Source organism: Dendrobates tinctorius, unplaced genomic scaffold (genome assembly GCF_039654945.1).
Source record: "Dendrobates tinctorius isolate UK_male_01 unplaced genomic scaffold, ASM3965494v1 ptg000081l, whole genome shotgun sequence".
Lineage (NCBI taxonomy): Eukaryota > Metazoa > Chordata > Amphibia > Anura > Dendrobatidae > Dendrobates > Dendrobates tinctorius.
The window spans coordinates 13,232,554-13,254,092 of NW_027361749.1; the positions used below are offsets into that span (position 1 = coordinate 13,232,554).

At 44.3% G+C, this 21,539-nt stretch overlaps 1 protein-coding gene across 2 annotated transcripts in view; it reads right to left on the reverse strand.

Annotated features, from left to right (window-relative positions):
- PRKDC (protein kinase, DNA-activated, catalytic subunit) overlaps positions 1-21,539 on the reverse strand; it is a 503,687-nt gene that overhangs the window by 82,787 nt on the left and 399,361 nt on the right. Inside the window, exons 72-76 of one of the 2 annotated variants that reach the window (XM_073583775.1) lie at positions 21,136-21,316; positions 17,934-18,094; positions 17,053-17,264; positions 5,422-5,509; positions 1,014-1,157 (exon numbers count right to left, since the gene is read on the reverse strand). In XM_073583775.1, coding sequence (XP_073439876.1) covers positions 1,014-1,157; positions 5,422-5,509; positions 17,053-17,264; positions 17,934-18,094; positions 21,136-21,316 — 786 coding nt within the window. Of the gene's footprint in view, positions 1-1,013; positions 1,158-5,421; positions 5,510-17,052; positions 17,265-17,468; positions 17,653-17,933; positions 18,095-21,135; positions 21,317-21,539 lie in introns of those variants that run through there. The other variant, XM_073583776.1, reaches the window with a different exon arrangement.

Below are 21,539 nucleotides of genomic sequence, written 5' to 3' on the forward strand. Positions count from 1 at the left end.
AGCACAGAGGGGCTTAAGATGGTAAATAAAATCAGAACAGAAACTACTGGAAAAATACGCTGCAGTTTCATTCCTGAAATTGTCTGGTTATTATCAAGACACGAGTTGTTTTTGTTTGTTTGGCCTTATGATTTAGTAATACATCCACTGGGCTACCCAGCGATCCATAAAGGGAGGATTATCCTAGGTTAGTCTGAAATAAAACTAGCCCATAAAAAGAGTCAACGTCAGTGAGGTATATAGGAAGGCACAGAAAACCCAAAAAGGAGCAAAATGGGATAATAATAATTGCACACTCCAGACAGTTTCCAGTCGAGTACCAGAGCTTGTGGGACTAGAAGATAATGGGGCACCAGACAATGTGGTGAAGCTGGACAACTCTGTGCAGCCTACAACTGAAAGAGTGTTTACACTCAAGTTATTGACCAGGGTGGTCTTGGTTTCAGGGCCAATGCCAATAAAGGATGTGGTCCTAAAACTTAAGTAAGGCCGGAATCACACATGCGAGAAACACGGCCGAGTCTCGCATGTTAATATTCGGCACTGGGAAGTGGAGCGCGTGGCTCCATGTATTGTTATGCGGCTGCACGCTCCGATCCAAGTGCCGGCGGCAGTGCCGGATATTAACATGCGAGACTCAGCCGTGTTTCTCGCATGTGTGATCCCGGCCTAAAGGGGAAAAGAGGAAACTGGAAATGGGAGTTATCCTATAAGGATAACATTTTATGTTCAATTGTTACAAAGTGTGACTAATAATTGTAGTGGAATATGATACAAAACTTCAGAACAATTACAAGATTGTAGACATATAAATACCCATGTAAAGCCCCCCATACATGTACAACATATACATTACTATGCAGCAGATCTAAATGACTGATTATTGCTTAAAATATACATTTAGTGTGCAGTATCTAATATTTATTTATAATTACAATATATTGGAACTCCATGCGTAACGGCACCAACATAGAAACAGAAAATCAGCTTTTGCTCAAACAGTAAATACATACCTCTGCAAGCTTTCTTCTGAATGTTCCAAATTTAGGATTTTTTGCATTCACTAGATTTCCGTGCATCTCCTTGTACATATTCTTAATTTTGTTTCTGTCGGGTTTTGGTCTATCCAATTCTTTACAGATTTCATCTCTCCAGTCCTAATTGGCACAGAGCATACAATTAAATTGTAAAAATGTGATTGTTCTAAAAAACAAAACAAAAACCTATATATGAGTAGACTGAATATGCCTTGGAAAAAATGACTCCAAATTTGCAATAAGCTGAATTGCAACAAGCTCTTGTTTCGTGCTTCTATTAGGATCTTGCAACATTATTATTATTGTAAATTGGACACAGTGGAGGACTGTTATAATTTTGTTCGTGCCAATTTGTTGTCCTAAATACCGAAGTCAAACTTATTAATGTTTTGCTCCATTATTACACTGCTTTTTATTACCTGCACCAAAATTAAAATATGACAAGAAATGAGGACATCATTAGTCTTTTGTCATGAAGTATGACATAGTTATGAGCTCATTTCTTTTAATTAATATGGAGTGGCGGAGTTGAAGTACACTAAAATTTTGGTGCAAATTACACAATCAATGTCGGCCAGAACATCTTTACCATACAATATTATTTGTACGTAACCTACTAAATTAAAACAGAAGATCCTAAAAAGTTATAACACCATAAGGTCAGGAATTAAATGCATTTATACAGGTTATGCACATGAAGATTATAAGAAGTCACTTTAACCCCTTCCCTCCCTTTATTTATTTTTTTAATTGCTTTACTTTTAATGGGGAAAAAGAGGGACAATTTGAACTGGTGGGTTTTTCTTTCATATTTTTAATGTTTTTTTTTTTTTTTTTTAATTTTTTCCCCCCAACTATTTACTGCATTTAATAGTCCCTTTAGGGTATTTGAAGCTGCGATAGTCTGTACTACACGTATGTTTAGTGAAAATTACGATCTATGAATGCCAGCTACAGGCTGGCTTTCACAGGAGAATCGTCATGACAAGCACAGAGCTCTTCAACAGGTCTCTGTCTGACATGGCAACCTATTGGCGTCCCACTATCATGTCTGAAGCGTGCCTATGGGCATGTAAAATGACGTGCCTCCTGCCGTCACGTGTTGAATGTCACTGTCAGAAACGGACAACGGCATTTAACAGGTTAACAGCCATAGATGGAGCTTGATTCCATCCGCAGCTGTTAAAGACACATGATGGCTGATTAAATCAGCCATCATCTGCCGGGAATGATGCGGACTAACACATAAGTAGTGACTTGGGTGCATTATGTCCAATAATAGAAACCTCAGGTCCTAAAGGGTATAAGGATATGTGCACTGTAGAAAAGCCAGGTAGACTAGTGTTAAATCCTAGCACTACAAGTCCTACAGTGCTGTGCAAATTAATTGGGACAAAGCATTTTTTTTTAAGTAAAATTGCAAGTTGGTTACCAGTCAGTGATTCAAACCAGTTTTAACTGCTTTGAACAGGTGTGCGTGCCTGTTCAAAGCAGTTAAAACTGGTTTGAATCACTGACTGGTAACCAACTTACGATTTTACTTGAAAAAAATGCTTTGTCCCAATTAATTTGCACAGCACTGTAATTATGGTAAGTACACCAGTATAGCCATGACTAGAACCAAGCCATGAGTTTACTGATCACTCAGCTGGGGGAAACTGAGCAGAGCGGGTTGGTGTTGGAGCTTGAGAGAGACAAGCCACCATTCTATCTGAGAAGAGACTGCACAGGCCGTGTGCACTAAACTGCACGTATCACTGGTTACTATGGACAATAGCTGTTTTGTGTGAACAAATTAGGACTAGCTCAGCCATGTCTGAAGTAGTCAGGGTCTGAATTATTTAGTTAGCACTTTGACAAGCCTATGGATATTATGTTTATGGTTTTGTTTTCGCTACTGTGCAACCAGTGGAAATAAACATTATTCCATGAAAAAAACGACTTCCTGTGCATAAGTTTAGAATTTTGAATGACACATAAAGGAAAAAAAAAAAAACGTCTTTTGCATGAAAAACTCAGCAGGTTTGCCAGAGTATATAAGATGTCTTATGAACATTCCCTACATGGTGAACCTCAGCTAATGCCTAATCATTCGTGGCTTATACAACCCTCAACATTGAAATTGCAACACCAAGAAGCAAGTCATGGAATTATAAAAATTACAGGATTGATGGACATGATAATGATATGCAATTGATGAAAAAAATGGAAAGTTTCCAAAACTTCTTGATTTATTCAGTATAGAATACGAACGCCACGTGCAGAATTACACTCACTTACATGCATTGGCTGCTATCAGTGATGTTATTAATGGATGTTTAAGGAATTTTCTGCATTTGGACAATGAAATCATCAAGATCTGATGTTGGCAGCTCCATTTGTAGTTGCCGACCAATGATGTCCCAGATATGCTTGATCAAACAAATAAGGCAGCACTCTGTAGCGCTATAGCATGCAAACATGAAATATGATAACTGAATTGCAATTCAATATTCATATTTCATGTTTGCTTGCTATAGTACTACAGAGTGCTGCCTTATTTGTTTGATTGTATTTGAGTTGGCTATTCTAGGTAAGCACCTGTTCTGACCTGATTTGTGTTTCGATGTGATGGTCAGTTTTTTGTTATTTGTAGGGATGGGCGAACCCGAACTGTAAAGTTCTGGACCCGTACAGAACACAGTGTTCGGTCACAAGGTCTCGAACACTGGTTTCTATGGGAAACCCGTGTTACAGTTCGGGTCCAGGGCCTGTTAAAGCATAAAATTAATAATAAACATCATAATTATACTTACCTGTCCAGCGACGCGTCCTCCCGTCCCGCTGTCTCCCGGCCACATCTGCTTGCGGGGCCGCTCATTAACTTTCGGCGGTATTCATTGCACTCGTCAGTCTTTGGTTTTTTCCGGCAGTGTTCGTGCAGTGACTTCAGGGTTCACCTGCGTTCATGGCCCGAGCCATGAACTGGGGTGAACCCTGACGTTACCACACGAACACTGCAGACGCCGGCCGAAAATTGCCGAGCGCTGAGCAGTGGAGTGAGTAACCCGGAAGTTAATGAGCGGCCGGGAGACAACGAGACGGGAGGATGCATCATCTCCGGCCCCGAACTTTACAAAAAAACTCGGCCAAACCCGCCGATCCCAATGATCGGGGGGTTCGCCCATCACTAGTTATTTGTATTAGCCTTCTGACTGGGCACTTCGTCCCTTTTTTTAATTGCAACAGAGATATAGACTTTAGTCTAAGAGTGGATTCATATTAAGTTCCCAGAGAGATGTAGACTGTCTAAGAGAGGATTGGCATTCGGTCCCGGCTAACGAGAATCGCCTTAACGTGGCTGCCAGGTACGCATGAATTGGCCAATTTATGCACTAAGCATTTTCAATTTTTCATATTTCTAGTGCAGTAATGCAATTCAATTTTCATATTACATGTTTGCATAGTATAGCGCTACAGAGTGCTAGGTAAGCACCTGTTCAGACCTGATTTGTGTTTGGATGTGACGATCAGTTTTTTGTTATCAAGATATGCTTGATGGGAGACAAGTCTGGAGAAGTGGCAGGCCATGCTTAGGCCACATAGGTTGCTCACAGCAGGACAAATAACATGTAGCCTGGAGTTGCTGAGTTCAAAAACAGCTCTTGGGACACTTTGGAAAAACGGTTGTACCACTGGTTCCACAACCAAAACAATGTAATGCTTCTCCCCACACCGCTGTAGTTGATTGATAGGTCTGTCTCATGTGTATACGTAGGGAGTGATCTGTCAACTGTAGTGAGGTGGAAGAAGCCAGTTGGAGGCCGCACTTGACTAGTTCAGTCTTTACCTATGGTCCCCGGCCAAGTTTTCAAACTATGTTGTTTTCTCTGAAATTCCCCAGCGTTTCAGAGTAAAACCTATCTGGCCTCACGTGCAGACACAAACAGAAGAAGGCCCATGTGCATGAACAATACATGGCCCTTTGCACTCCAACAGCTCATCATAATACACAATCGCACCTGCTTTGGAGGTGGTAGTGGGTGCCCTTACCTCTTGGGCCCCTGTCTATCTGTACAGGTTATACCAATCATATTGTCTGGCTCTGCGGAACCTCTCTCCCACAGCATTGGTCCATGCACAAAGCAGCCTAATTAGCAAGTTTGATTAATCCTCAGTTTCTGCAGAACGGAGGTAGCGATAGATCACTGAGGGTGTGATTTGTCTAGGGGCGATATCCCTTACAAGGCTACCTGCTTAGCTTATACTGTCTGTTTGGGCTGCAGACTCCCTTTAAAGCTAAACAAAAAAAAAATGGAACAGAACAATAAAAAAAAATGCTTAAAAGCTAAAGGGGACTTTCAACAAGAATAATAATAATGTCCTCTCAGTCCATTCTTCTCACCTGTAAGACCAGTCCAGGACTCGACAGCAGCTCCAAGGCTTCAATAAAATCTTTAATCAATCCATTTTTATCCAGTTTTGTCTGAATTCTGAAATGGATACATACACGAGTTCCAATGTAAAGAAAATAAAACAACAAATCCTTTTCATTTTAATTATTCATTCTACAAATACATTGTTCAGCTATTATATGGTCTTACCACTGGAAAATAAAGCATCTCAGGAAAGCCATGGGGAAAAAAGGTACAACACTCCACAATGGAGAGGCAAGCTGCCATATCATATCTAGGTGGATCAGAAACACACAGCTTTCCTTTGCTTTGATTTGAATTCATTCATTAATACGTTTGTGCCTCTTGTCTAGTTTTGGTGTTTTTAACCAGTCTTAAGTTTACAATATTCTTAATCTGCGCCTTTTTCAACCACTTCCCATTTTTGCGTTTTCATTTTTTACTCCCCTTCTTCCAAAAGCCATAACTTTATTTTTCATGTCCACACAGTATGAGGACTTGTTTTTTTGTGAGAGGTGTTGTGCTTTTGAAGGACACCACTTATTACCACATAATGTAATGGAAAATGGGGGAAAAAAGTCTGATATGACATTTTGATCACTTCTTACAGCTTTTTTTGCGGTGCTAGGGCCAGATCTTGGTGTGCTATAGCCATTAACTGCCAGGTATGGGAGCAGGCTCAACCAGTGAGCCTGCGCTTTACACCAACTCTCAATTTGCACTGTACATGTACAGCAGATGTTGGGAAGGGGTTAAAGTCTACTTTTTGTTCGTTCAACTTTTTTTGTCATTGTGGGCGGGGGGGGTTGTGGTTTCCAGTTTCTTTCAGCTGATTCCTCAATTACGACTTTACAAAAAAAAAAAAAAAAAAAATCAACATTTTTATGCGGAGTCAATTTATGAAGGCATGAAATTTCTGAGCTAATTTAGCAACATTTTAGCAGAACATGTGACTTTTTGAGCTAAAAAGCTGCAAAAAGGTTAAAGACAAAAGTACATGTTTGATTTTATGCAAAATGTATGAATCTAGGGCACCATATTAAAGAATTTTGCACAAAAAAAGTCAATAAATAACACGAGAGGAAAAAACATGGATTTTTGTGATAACTCACCGTAAAATTATTTTCTTCAAGATGCTCATTGGGGGACACAGGACTGTGGGTGTATGCTACTGCCGCCAGGAGGCTGATACCAAGTGAATGAAAAAAAAGGTTAGCTCCTCTTCCGCAGTACACACCCTTGCCTCGATTACAGGCGAAACCAGTTCGGTGCAAATGCAGTAAGAGATCACAACAAGACAAAATCAACCTCAATGCAGGTAACAACATGTCTGGAAATACCCACCTTTTATCATAAATACATATTAACAAAAATGAGCCAATAGGGCTAACATGGTGGGTGCTGTGTCCCTCAATGAGCGTCTCGGAGAAAAGGATTTTACGGTGAGTTATCACAAAAACCCATGTTTCTCCTTCGCCTCATTGGGGAACACAGGACTGTGGGACGTCTTAAAGCAGTCCCTTGGTGGGGAGACGACTCACCGATCCAAGCTACATGCACCTCCTGTCTTAAAGGTGCTCCACCGCTGCTTGGAGAATCCTTCTACCCAGGCTCGCGTCTGTTGAAGCCCGAGTATGGATATTGTAGTGCTTGGCGAATGTGTGCAGGCTGGACCAGGTTGCAGCCTTGCAAAGCTGTTCCACCGATGCCTGGTGCCAAAGAGCCCAAGTGCGCTCTGATCCCTGCTGGAACCGGTGTGCCTCTGATGCGGTAAGACTCCTGAATAGTCAAACGAATCCACCTGGCTATGGTCGATCTTGATTCAGCGAGTCCCTTCCTGGGAGAACGAACAGCGTGTCTGTCTGACGAAAGGGTGCCATCCGTGACACGTACCTCCTGAGAGCTCTCACTAGGTCCAACGTATGACCAGCCTTTTCCACACGGTGTACCGATGCTGGACAAAAAGAGGGCAAGACAATATCCTCATTAATGTGAAACGAGGAAATGACCTTTGGCAGAAAAGGAGGGGCTGGTCTGAGGACCACCTTATCTTTGTGGAAAATCAGAAACGGGGCTCGGCAGGATAAAGCTGCCAGCTCCGAGACCCGCCTGATTGAAGTTATGGCCACAAGAAACACTACCTTCCAGGAAAGGTATGACAAAGAGACATCCTGTAGCGGTTCAAATGGAGCTTCCTGCAGAACACTTAGGACCAGGTAAAGGTGCCAGGCGTCCAGGGGCACCCTATATAAGGAGGTACCAAGTGGGAGACTCCCTGGATGAAAGTCTTTACCTGCAGATTGGTAGCAATTCTGCGCTGGAACAGGACTGATAAGGCCGATATCTGTCTCCTGAGGGAACTTGGGGCTAAACCTGAGTCTAGGCCAGACTGAAGAAAGGCCAAGATGTTGGGAATAGAGAATCTCAGTGGAGAAGTACCGAGGTTCTGACACCATGTGAAAAAAACCTTCCAGGTGTGGGGGTAAATACATGCTGAGGCAGGCTTCCGGGTGCTAACCATTGTAGCTACCACATTGCGGCCGAACCCAGCCTGGGTTAGAATACAAGATTCAACGGCCAAGCCGTCAAACACAGGACCCCTGAGTTCGTGTGGTAGATCGGGCCCTGGGAAAGTAGGTCTGGGCGCTCCGGCAGGCGTCTGGGAACGTCGGCGAGTAGCTGCTCTAGGCCTGCATACCACGCCCGACGAGGCCAATCTGGCGCCAGCAGAATCACTGAGGGACAATTACCAACCCTCGGGAAGTCTCGAAGATCATTCCTAAGAAAGAAATCCTCTGGGCTGGAACAGGGGATGATATCTTCAGATTGACCAACCACCCTAAACGGGAAATAGTATCTAGCGTGATGCTGACACTCTCCTCGCATGCCCGAAATGAAGGGCCCTTGATCAAGAGGTCATCTAAATAAGGAAAGACGACTATGCCCAGGGAGTGCAGGATGGTCATGACGACCGCCATGACCTTTGTAAACACTCTGGGAGCGGTGGCCAGCCCGAAGGGCAGTGCTGCGAATTGAAAATGTAGGCCGTTGATGGCGAAACGCAGAAACCTTTGGTGCGGGGGGAAAATGGGGATATGTAAGTAGGTGTCTTGGATGTCGATAGAGGCCAAATATTCTCCCCGCACCATGGCAGATATGACTGAACGGAGAGACTCCATCCGGAAATTTCTGATCCTGATAAATTTGTTCTGGAGCTTTAGGTCCAGAATGGGCCTGACGGCTCCGTCTTTTTTGAGGACCGTGAACAGATTGGAGTAGAACCCCTGAAATTTTTTGTTCTCCGGTACAGGAACAATGACTCCGTTGTGCTGGAGCATCTCGATGGCCTTGAGAGTAAAGCCCTTGCCTGGGCAACTAGCTTGGGAGGACGGGAAAGAAAAAATCATCTTGGGGGTACCTGACAAATTCTACCTTGTACCCTGAGGACACCAGCTCTCTTACCCATGTGTCGTGTGTGACAGAGAGCCAGACGTGGCAAAACCGAAGTAGGTGACCGCCTACCTTGCTGGTGTCGCCCTGAAATTGCCTCGAGTCATTTGGCTGAAGATTTCTGGGATCTACCGTAGGTCCCCTTGATCTGGGCTGGTGGGTATGCATTCTCCCCAATGGGTTAGTTCTATATGAGACCTGCCGATCCCTGTCCTGGCTGGGACGACCTAAAGCGGCGGGACTGGTCGCTGCAGCCCACCCGGGGTTGCAAAAGGACCGAAACCGTGCCTGAAGTTGGTGACGAAACGGCTGTTTGATCCTTTGCTGAGGGAGAAAACTGCTCTTTCCCCCTGTGGAGTCGGAGATGAGTTGATCCAACTTCTCTCCGAATAGGCGACCGCTCTGATAAGGCAAGGAAGTCAGGGATTTCTTGGAAGCTGAGTCTGCCCACCATGTCCTCAACCGTAGAGCCCTCCTAATGGAGATTGCATTTGCGGTAGCGAGTGCCGCACAGTTGGCCGCATCCAAATATGCATTGACTAAGTAGTCTCCGGCCAACGTGATTTGATTTGCGACCTCTGATACCTCTGCTGGTAGGTCCATACCCTGCAAGGCTCTGTTAAATGATTCTGACCAAGCAATCATGGCCTTTGCTACCCAAGTTACCACGAACGAGGGGGAGAGTGCTGAACCTGATGCCTCAAACACTGAGCAAGCCAGGCTCTCTATGAGACGGTCAGTGGGATCCTTGATAGAGGAACCACTAGGTATGGATAACAGGGTTTTAGAGGCCAAGCGCGACATGGGTGGATCTAACGCTGGGGATTCCGCCCATTTTTTACGGAGATCAGGGGAGAACGGGTACCTCGCTTCGAGCGCTTTCTTGTCTGAGAAACGCTTATCTGGCTGTTCCCTGTGTTGTTGCACTATGCCCTCGCTTAAATGACACCTTGTGACCTGAGGACAAGGTGGAATCATCTTCCATCCCAAGAGTCTGGTTGACGGCCTCAATGAGACTGTCAATTGTTTCCCGGTACCTTGGAGTACCCAAATCAAGCTGCGAGTCGTAATCTGAGCTTTGCTCGTTATCGACTACTGGTGACGGCGAGTGAGAGGCAGAGGTTATGGATGCCGAAGCACCGGATGGACCGGGAGACGCTGTGTGGGTTCATTTCCCCCGCTTCTGCCTGGAGTGAGAGCGGTCCCTGCAGGCCGGAAGCTCCTGTGAGGTGGAGGAACCCACTAAGACAGGCGAGCCGCTATCCCTGCCCCTATCTGGGGCTCGAAGCAACTCGATTGCTCTCGTAAGCGATGCCATGGACTGCAACAGACAGGGCCCATTCCGGGGGGCTAGATACACTGGTCTCGGTCACAGGGGAGAGCTCCTGGGCACGTTCGGAATCACAAGCTTCACAAATTTGCTTATTCTGCGCATGTGGGAAGGCGGACCGACAGGAGGTGCACGCAACGTACAGAAACGCATGCGTCTTATCTTTTCTGGACATGGTGGCCTGCTAGGTGATATGCCTGGGAGGGGGAGAGAGGGTGCAAAAAAAAAAAAAAAAAACAACGCTTAGCCTCTGGCAAACACAGAGGGTGGCATTCCTCCTTCAGGAGTAGCAATTATTCCAGTTCTGGATCCCCTTAGGCGTCCAGCCTGCCAAACAGCTGCTCTCTTTTCAAAAAAGCACGCCTCAGCGTGTGGGCGGGCCCTCGGAAGAGGCGACCTCCGGTGACGTCATGGGGCGGAGCTTCCGCCCGCGGCCTAGCTCTGGCAGAAGCCAGGGACTAAATTTTCGGCGCCTGCCCGAGACTCCGGGGGCAGGCAGCCGGAAGTAGACGCATCACGGAGGGCGAGACTTCCGCCAGCAGCCTAGCTGCGGCAGAAGCCGGGGACTAAATTTTCGGCGTCCGCCAGGACCAGCTTCCAGAACAGGGGCCTGGGCAGGAAACGCACTGCCGACTACCACAGCTGTGGGTGCGCACCCCGTACTACGCGGAAGCTCGAGGATATGGCCAGAAAAAACGAGCCCACCAGCAATGCCGACACCGGTGGTTCTACAGGAGCCCTCCCAGCCCACCTCCTTCCGCGCTTCATCCCTGGAAGCTCCAGCTGCCTCAGGTTGGGGGGGGGGGGCTGAAAAAAAAATCAAGGACGGTGCAGGCACCTTAGCTCCATCTTCCCATAGGGGATGAGGAGAGGGACCGCCGCTGCCTTCCATCACCGCAGTCTGACATTGGTGATGTAGTGGGGGCCACACGGACTATTCCTAGGCCTCTGTACAGCCTAGGGTTTCGATACCTTAGGGTGGTCAGGGCTCAGTCTGGCATCATGTCCCACGTTGCGGGAGAGGATACATGGAGGCAACACTCGCACATGCTCGCCTTTGTTTGTTTGGGGAGATCGGACACTTTCAATAGGGTTCGTTCACCCCTGTCTCATCTTCATGGAAAAAAAAAACAAAAACATATGGGTGCCTCCAACGGACACTAAGCAAGATCTGGTTTCGCCTGCAATCGAGGCGAGGGTGTATACTGCGGAGGAGGAGCTAACCTTTTTTTCATTCACTTAGTGTCAGCCTCCTGGCGGCAGTAGCATACACCCACAGTCCTGTGTCCCCCAATGAGGCGAAGGAAAAAAAAAAGATTCATCATACCCAGTGTGTCTGGGCTGACTACCTGAGGCAAGTCAGCCGAAGGCTTCTCCCCGCCCCAGTAGACTAACAACTCTCTTCTTATATTTCATCATAGGTAGAGACTAGTCAGTCAAACAGATCCAGACATGCCCAAGGCAGGGCTGTCCATTGTTTTCTTTAATTTACATCCAGGTAATTAAGTGTTTAGCTTGGCCTCTAAAGGTACTGTTACACTTAGCAATGCATCGCTAAGTGGTCGCTAGTGAGCGGCCACACAGGCAGATCTCACCAGTGACATGTCAGGGGTCGCTACTTACCTGTCAGACGAGGCGATCCTGACGTCCTCCCGCCCGCGTCCGCGCCACAGGAAGCCCAGCAGGAAGCTGACGACGAGAAACGGTCCAGGACGTTCTCACGCGATCAGCGATAACCAGCGGGGGAGCGGTCGGAGGTAAGTATCAGACATATCGATATCGCTAGCAATATTGCTATAACGTCACAAAAACCTGTGACGTTATAGCGATATTGCTAGCGATATCGCTTAGTGTGACAGGCCCTTAAGAGCCATCTGTCGAGAGTGAATGTTGTCAATGCTAAAAGGTTGGCAATTTACATAATTTGTTTTATTCTTCACCCTCTTATTTTCCTAACATTTCCAGATCTTTTGTGCTCAAAGCAACTACAAGTCTATTCTATTCGAATCCGCGGTACTAATGTATCCATTGCCAAAAAGGAAGCACAGTGACAAACCTTATTGCTTTTTCTTTTTATTGAAGTTTGCTCCCTCCTATATTGCCTACTTGATTAGGCATTAGATATGAGCAAATTGATAGGTAGGACCTCGGTCCTGCAGCTACATCAGTAGTCTCTGGCCGCCAAATCAGAATCCTGCAAATAGTGTCCTACATGCTGAATCTCCAGGGAGACGTCATCATTACGGAGTGACGCACACTGGACGTAGCACATGGCCTACTAATCGTTACACTGTTCTCAATGCTCCTGTCCTGCGGTCACAAACTAATGAGTTGGCTGCTGCACCGGGTTCTGTGAATCCATTTGTTAATTTCTAATGCCTAAGGAAGGAGTACAAATGTCTGGAATTGTGTCTCCTTTCTGGCAATTGCCACAATTCATACAATTTATTTATTTTATTTATATACAACAGTCTTGTCGTTGCTTAAGGCACCAAAGATCAGGAAAAACTGATGGATGGGTTGGACGTGAAGAATAAAGAATCATCTGCATTAGGCCACACTCACATGAGCGTATCAAACAGCCCAGTGCTATGCCATGTTTTTTTGGATAGCACTCTGTCCAGTGTTATACTATGGGGCAGTGCAGATCAGTGATTCATTTCTCATGTCAATTTGGCATGAGAAAACAATCCCAGCATGCTGTGATTGTCAGAGAGACTTGGCTCACTTGCACCCATACAAGTCTATGGATGTCATCCCAGTGCAGTCACCTTTAGGCCAAGACAGGCAATGGAGGAGATGGAGAAATTACTTTCTCTGTCTCCTCCACACCTGTGCTGCCATTCTCTCATGCGAGAGGATCAGAGTACAGAGCACTGACACAGCGGTCGCAGCAGAGCTGGAACTGAGTGTCATTAGTAGAGTTGAGCGACTTTGGTCGGATCGGGTTTCGTGAAACCCGAATGAAACAAAATAAATTTCAGATGAAACTCGTCCGACTAGAGCAAAAAAAGTCGGAGTTTCGTCCGACTTTTATTTCCCATTGACTTGCATTGGGGTCGGGTTTCGGACGAAACTCCGACTTTGTTTTGCTCTAGTCGGACGAGTTTCATCTGAAACTTATTTTGTTTCATTCGGGTTTCACGAAACCCGATCCGACCAAAGTCGCTCAACTCTAGTCATTAGCATCTGCTCGTGTGACTCCAGCCTAAATGACAAATGCCCAATGTAGACTTGCCAACATTTACCCTCAATATTGAGAGGTTGGAAAGGATAAATGTTCTGAGTCAGCTAGCTATTATTTTGCGATATAATGTATCAATATTAGTAAAACGAGCCAATAATTGACAGGCTAAGGGATCTTGGCTTTGGTATTAAAGAAATAGCTACAATTAGAGTTTGCAGAGACAGAGATTCTTTTGAATATCGATTTGCACTTGTAGCTAATGGAAGCGCCAAGCACTTTATGAACTTTTTATAGAACTGGGTAGGGTAGATTAGTCTGAGCGATTTGACGTATAGGATAATTTGAATGATCTTTTACTATTTTGTATAAAGGCGCAGAATTAGAAACAACTCTTAGAGAATAATGAATCAGAGAAACATGGAAAAAAGCTGTAGGCCAAGTTCCATTGAATCTCAAAACCTGCATTTCTAATAAAAAAAGATGACAGTAAATCAGACCTGGGCAAAGTGCGATCTGTGTGCCACGAGGTCTTTTGATTGTTCTGGTGCAGCCCACGGGCAGGGATAGCAAACTGGCTGGATAAATTGGTATCCCACACCACATGGCCACCCCGTCTGGCATCTCACTTTCACCAGTATCTGGATTTTCAGGACGCAAATACCAGTGAATACAATGACAGAACAGGAAGCTTCTGGCTCTCAGTTCCATTGTTCAGCCTGTGCAACAGTCTGTTCAGTGGCTGCAATGGAGTTACCAATTCAGTACACACCGTGCAGAGTGGAGCAGAGTATTGGAGGGAAAATGGTGAGGTGGGTAGTTGTGTGGTGGAATGTGGGGGGGGCCATAGAACCATGTGAGGGTCTGTGGGGTTATCATACTTGTGTGTGATGCCCTTATACTATGTGTGCAGCTGTAGGGACTCCATACTTGTGGGGGGGGAGCTATCACACTGTGTGAGGGGTTCTTGGGGTCTCATACTGTGAGTGGGGGGCTGTGAGGGCATCATACTGTGTGGAGGAAGCTGTTGATTAAGGTACATTTATACTTATTAAATATACTTAAGGGGTGTTCTCAAGCTCTTAAAATTTCTTTAATTATTTAGACAGCATGAAAATGAGTAAGTTTTCATGTGACTTGGTCTTTCTCCCTGGTGTTAAGGGCCTGTCACACTAAGCGATATCGCTAGCAATATCGCTATAACGTCACTGATTTTGTGACGTTATAGCGATATTGCTAGCGATATCGCTATGTGTGATACTTACCTCCGACCGGCTCCCCCGCTGGTTATCGCTGATCGCGCGAGAACGTCCTGGACCGTTTCTCGTCGTCAGCTTCCTGCTGGGCTTCCTGTGGCGCCGACGAGCGACGCGTGTACGCGGGCGGGAGGACGTCAGGATCGCCTCGTCTGACAGGTAAGTAGCGACCCCCGACCCCTGCGATGTCACTGGTGAGATCTGCCTGTTTGGCAGCTCACTAGCGACCACTTAGCGATGCACCAGCAATCCTGACCGCGTCATATCGCTGGTGCATCGCTAAGTGTGACAGTACCTTTACTCTCCTGTAAAGAGAGATTTATTTGGTAATTGGTAATTTGGCCTCCAGACCCTGGCTATGTGCACAGTAGCTCCGTTCATGGATAGAGGTTAACACTTAACATACCAGCCACCTCTCTCCAGCTCACTGATTTCAATAAAACAGTTTCTGCTCCCCTCCCTCACCAGGCCAGCAGAGCAGGTCTAATCATGGTTCTCTGATTTTGCTGTCTGGAGCTTTGTGCTTGTTCAAATAAATTGTTATCTCATCGTGTAAACATAGTTATTGCAGTGTAGACCTAGCACAAACCACTGGTAACTGAAAGTGTCACAGCTGAAGTTTACAGTTATATTAATCTGTAATTTAAGCTGGCCATACACACTAGATGACTGTTGGCTGAACAATGTTTCGGCCGATCATTCAGACAACAGTCACCTCAGCCGACACTCCCATATCCAGAAGCGCTCATTTGTCCAAATGCTTATGTGGTCTAGGAGAAAGCCATCAAATGACACGTCAGCCGGCGACTTATCTCAGAGAGAACAGTGCGCTCAGAAGCCCGAAATCGGACATGTGTGACCGACATCTCTCCTGACTATCAGTCGACTGACGCCCCCATACACATTTAGACTGTCGGCCGGACCCTTCGATATGGACGAGTTTGGACAACTTCAGTCTAATATGTATGGGGGCCTTAGCTCTTCACCAAATCTGTCACTGAAGGCGTAGAGCCTGCCCTGCTGGAGACAAGTAATACGGAAACACCACTGCTCTTGGCTGCTCAAGACACAGCTTGTGAATACCCTTTTAAGGTTGAATAACCGTAGCAGTATGATATCCTGCTTTTTATAGACCTTATAAACAGCAGTAAATTATATGTTTTTGATTAATTGCTACATGTAAGAATTGATCTTACAATAAGCATTATTGTAATATGTATTATCAATAAGGGAATCTGTCAGCGGGTTTCTGCTACCACATCTTAGAGCAAAACACAACACAAATATCCTAAAATAAAAAAGTAAAAAATAAATTGCAAAAATTGCATGAAGGTAGTAATAATAATAAGGGTATTTAGTTAACATAATTTTGATCAAAATTTTTGACGTGGCGGGATGGCTTGTACATTATTTTGATCAAAATTATGTTAACTAAATACCATTATTATTATTATTACTACCTTCATGCAATTTTTGCAATTTATTTTTTACTTTTTTATTTTAGGTTGTTTTGGTTTTCTCTATGTAAAGGTCATGTGTTCATATGCATTTAAATTTTGCATACACATCAATTTAATTTTTCAGCTCAGACTCAGTTTCACATTTGAGAGCAGCCTGATTTAGAAAAAAGAGACCTTGAATCCAACAATGTATCACTTAGATTACTGGGTGCAGCAGTTTTCACACAGAGCTTTTAGATTTAGCATGAAACAGAGTTGAGAAAGATAACCCCACCCACAACCAGGCTCTCAGTGTGCACAGTCTATAGACAGTGAGCTGCTTATCACAGGAGGGGGAGTTGCTGGACCAGGAGGCATGTGCTGCTGTGTCCAAGCAATAATAGGCTCCTGGTGCTAAAACAATCATTGCAAGCAAACAGAAGTGATGCTGGATAAGAGAGGCATTGCTGAAATCTGAATTTAACCCCTACAGCATGCGGTCTTCAGTTTAAATAGCAAAAACCTGCTGACAGATTCCCTTTAAGTGATAAAATATAAAATAACAAATATAATAATAATAACTATTTTCAGCCAGTAGGTTGAGCGCTTTCCCTCAGGAAAATTAACTGCCCACCTTTGCTTTAGATCATCAAGTGAATGGCATAATTCCGTAATTCTTCAGGGACATTTTGCATTTTTGGGCGATTCTGAAACTACGAATTTGCATTGTTGTATTCATAATAACAAATACTACTTAACCATCATAAAAAAAACAATAAAAAATTTGGTAATGCCATAATCATATAAAAAATATATTTTTTCTACAGTGACAATCCCCCAAAAAACAAACATAACAAATTGAAGTGTATGGGACTAATCTGCAATAACATTAACAACCCATGATTAGAAAATGAAGGATGCAAGATTATCAAATTTCAATCTCAATTTGTCCATTTGCTTACTTTTCCACAAATGATTTATTCTTGTGTCCGTCTACCGTATTTTCAAAGTTATAGTTTTGTCCACTTATAATGAAGGGATACACAAGAGACTGAGGGTAGTAGTTAGCAATTTCATCTATGATAAACTGTACAGCTAGAGATTCCTTTTTATCAAGCATTGCCATCATTTGACTTATCCATCCGATGAACAGCCAGCATGGAACAGCACGAACCTGAAAATCAGTACAAGGTGAATTTATAAAAACTGCTCAAATTTCTACTATACCCCAAAAACCATTTAGGTATTTAAAGGGAATCTGTCACCTCATTTTCACCTTATCAGATAAAAATATCATTGTATTGAGTGTTTTCTGTACATTCCCCACCTAGTTTTGAATTCCCCTGGCTCCCCATGTATTACCCAAAAATACCTTTTTTCTTTCACCCCCGCTGTGTGTAAATTAGTTGGGCCCGGTCCGATGGGCGGTGCTTTTGCTCCTTCCCTCTACCCCTCCTTGGCCGCTGTATGCAATATTTCAGGTAATTTCTGTAGTTCTCGTCCATATTTCTCGCATGCGCATTGCAATCTCCAGTTGCGCGTGCGCAGTATGCTTTGCCCAACTGCGGGCAAAACTGAAAAGCATTAGTGTGCATGCGCCGGTGAACTATGTCCTGGAACACAGAAATGACAGCGAAATACTTCCAGGACATAGTACTTTCGGCGCATGCAAACTACTTTTGTATCGTTTGTTTGTTGGTTTTATGATCCCACGCCACATAGGATACAAACGATTGGCATGAAATCATATCTCCCATTATTCTTCACACTAGATATAAAACTATAGATCTACAAACTACATTGCATTTCATGTCTGTTCAGTTGTTGGTGGTATCTGGCTCACCTCTCTGGTCATCAAGTCCAAGGTTTCATCAGGATACAATTCAATAATCTGAAGTAGCCTTGGAAACCTTAATCGAGCTTCTTTAGACTCCAGTTTTAATGCCTTAATCATTTTATCCACTATTATTTCAGGGAATGGTTTCCAGTCTTGGGCATGTAACACTATCAGTGAAAATAATGCAGAAAATGAATTTGTAGCACGTTTATATGTTGACAGAATATACCCTGCTGTCTATGTCTATAAATGCTATGACTGTGAACATTTCTGCCTGAAAATCGTAGGACAGTTCCTGGCTCATATGAAAACTACCTAAAAGTGCGCTGTAGTTATTACACTAGTAAAGTTGCAATTAAGACCAAAACAATTAATAAAGAAAATTGCATAGGGTACAGCATTAGTTTTATTCTTTTAGTGTTTTTTTTCCCTGTCAGTCAGGGATCAGCAACCTTTGGCCACAGTCAGCACGCGCATCATGCTTGCCTGGTACACTGGGTGCCAAGCACATATGCGGCCATTGGCTCAGCTACAGGTGGCAAGTGTTGCCTCATCAGTGACAGCTGGACTAGAAACTATAGTCTAGCTATCAATGTGGCCAAATCACCCCCTACCTGTGCTTCCCTAATGGCTGCATAATTTAGAAGGTTCAGCGCACAGCCTTTGACTTTTCTTGCAGAAACAGACTCTGTACCAAGATTGGAACCTTAATCAGTAGATAATAATAGTCAAATACCAAAAGTATATATTGAGCATGTGTGGTTAACACTGCGCTGGTAAGGTAAGCAGAACCCATACATGATAGGACACTGTGCCTGGCACAGAGTGTTACCTTTAGTCTTCATCGAGTAACTACATTTACACAGGATCTGTCACTAAATTTTCATGTTTAATTGGACATGCAATGTAACAGTGTCTCTAGAGCGGAATAAAACTTTTTTTCTTTTTCTTTAATTTCACCTCTCCTTTGTGGAGATCTTAACAATCTAAGTACTTAAAGGGAATTTGTCAGCAGGTGTTTGCCTACATTATGCTGCTCTCAGATGAGGTAGCAAAGAGAAGCTGAATCCAATGATGTGTCACTTAGGGGCCCGTCACACATAGCAATCTCGCTAGCAAGATCACTGCTGAGTCACAACTTTTGTGACACAACAGCGATCTCACCAGCGAGATCGCTGTGTGTGACAGCGATCAGCGACCGGCCCCCCTGCCGGTATCGTGATCGCTGCAAGAAACCTCTGGACATTTTTTTTGTCGCTGATCTCCCGCTGGCCAGCACGCATCGCTGCGTGTGACAGGCGGGAGACCAGCGATCAGCTGTAAAATAATAAAAAATATTGTTATTATTCTCACCTTCCGACGTCCCACGCAGTCTTCCCGCCTCTCTCCACGCTTCCGGTCCCAGTAATGCTTTGCAAGAATGACCGCGAGACTTCGTGATCCCGCGAGAACGGACGTCATCGCTGTAATTCTCGCAAAGGATTACTGGGACCGGGAGCATGGAGAGAGGCGGGAATGCTGCGCGGGACGTCGGAAGGTGAGAATAACAATTTTATTTTAATTCTATTTTTGACATGAATATGGCATCAGCGCTAACGAACACAGCGATGCCGCGCGCGCGCAGCGTCGCTGTGCTAATCGCTGGTGAAGCTGTCTGTGTGACAGCTCACCAGCCATCACATAGCGACTTACCAGCGATCCTGACACGTTGATATCGTTGTCGGGATCGCTGGTAAGTCGCTATGTGTGACTCCAGCCTTAAGGCCCTTTTACATTTAGCGATGCACCAGCGATCCGACCAGCGATCCGACCCGGTCAGGATCGCTGGTGCATCGCTAAATGATCGCTGGTGAGCTTTCACACAGAAAGACCTCACAGCGATTCAGCAGCGACGCAGCGCACGATACTCACCTTTCACACACAGCGATCCTGGCGTCCTCCCGCTCGCCTCCATGCGTCGCTCGTCGTCACAGCAGGAAGCCCAGCAAGAAGCTGACGACGAGAAATGGAGCCGCCCAATCTCGCGCGATCAGCGATGGACAGCGGGGGAGCCGGTCGTTGGTAAGTATCACACATAGCGATATCGCTAGCAATATCGCTATAACGTCACAAAACCGGTGACGTTTTAGCGATATTGCTAGCGATATCGCTTAGTGTAAAACCCCCTTAAGTTTACTGGGTGCAGCCGTTCTGACACAATCAAAGCTTTTAGATTTAGAAAGATGCAGAGCTGAGAACGCTATCTCCGCCCTCACAAGGCTCTTCATGTACAAAGTCCATAGACAAGGAGCTGCTTATCACAGGAGGAGGGGGCGTTGCTGAACTCAACTACTCCTGCAATGTTAATCTCTTAGTGATAAATCCTTCACAATTAGTAAACAGTAGCAAGCACTTGGACATGTGACACATTCCTGAATTCTGTGTTTCACCCTCTATCTCCTGGTGTCTTCAGATTACGTAGCAAAAATCTGTCAGCAGGATTGTTCACAGTAACTTACACACAGTGTCAGGTCAGCGTCGTTATACTGATTAAAATGATACCTTGGTTGATTAAATCCGTCTTGCGGTTGTTGTTTAATCTTTAATTTCAGTTTTGAGTTAATGATATGTTTGCGCTGAAAAAAAAGATTAAACAACAACCACAAGGTCTCTTCATCAGGCATATAGACTAATACAAATTTGAAGAATCACATATTTATACACAACACAGCACAGAAACACAGAATTATTTCTCTGAAGTGTTGTGTATAATTATGTGACTTCAGATTTTGTATTAGTCTATATGCCTGATATAGAGACCTGAGTAGCCCCAAAAGCTTGCAATTTGTTACCATCTTTTCAGTTAGCCATTAAAAGGTATCAACCACTGAGGACTCTCAATCCTGAATATTTTTCTATTTGGTGACAACTATTCCTCCGAAATGCCCATCAACAACGCTAACGCTTGTTTTGCTTGATCATACATGTGATCTTATAGGAGGATTGTATTAAGCAACGACTAGAACTAAAACAAGAATGCGAGAATTATCGACGGAAACCTGCAACTACCATTTGCAATAGATGCCTGTATCATCGAAATCTGTAGGTACGGTGAACATCCTTCCAATAAACAAGGGTAATTTGAAGAGGAAGAGAATCAACATCTTCAGAGCTGGAAGTACCTATCACATATCACAAAATTCAATTACATCTTAAAGAACACTGGTACCTGCTGAGCCTTCCTCTAGTTTCCTAAGATGGGTGTCACAAAAATCCACCAACGTCATGTAAGCTTTGATGACTCCTTTGTTACCAGTCCAGTCTTCTGAATGAGACTGTGTTTCTTCTTCAGCTTTTCTCACAGCAGAATTCAAGAAACCAAGACACTTTTTATAAAATCCAGCAGCAACCTGTGATAAAGTTGGAATTATCGGATAATACAAATCAACAGCACAAAAATTATTCTATACCGATAAATAGCACTTGTCTTAACAAAAAAAAAAAAGAAAAAAAAGGACAAAAAAATAAATTCACACTTGCCTATTAATTCCAGCCATGAAAACTCATTAGAAGGCGATTGCTTTCACCACATCAGAGGTTTTGAAGCATGACCCCCACCAATCAGAAACTGAT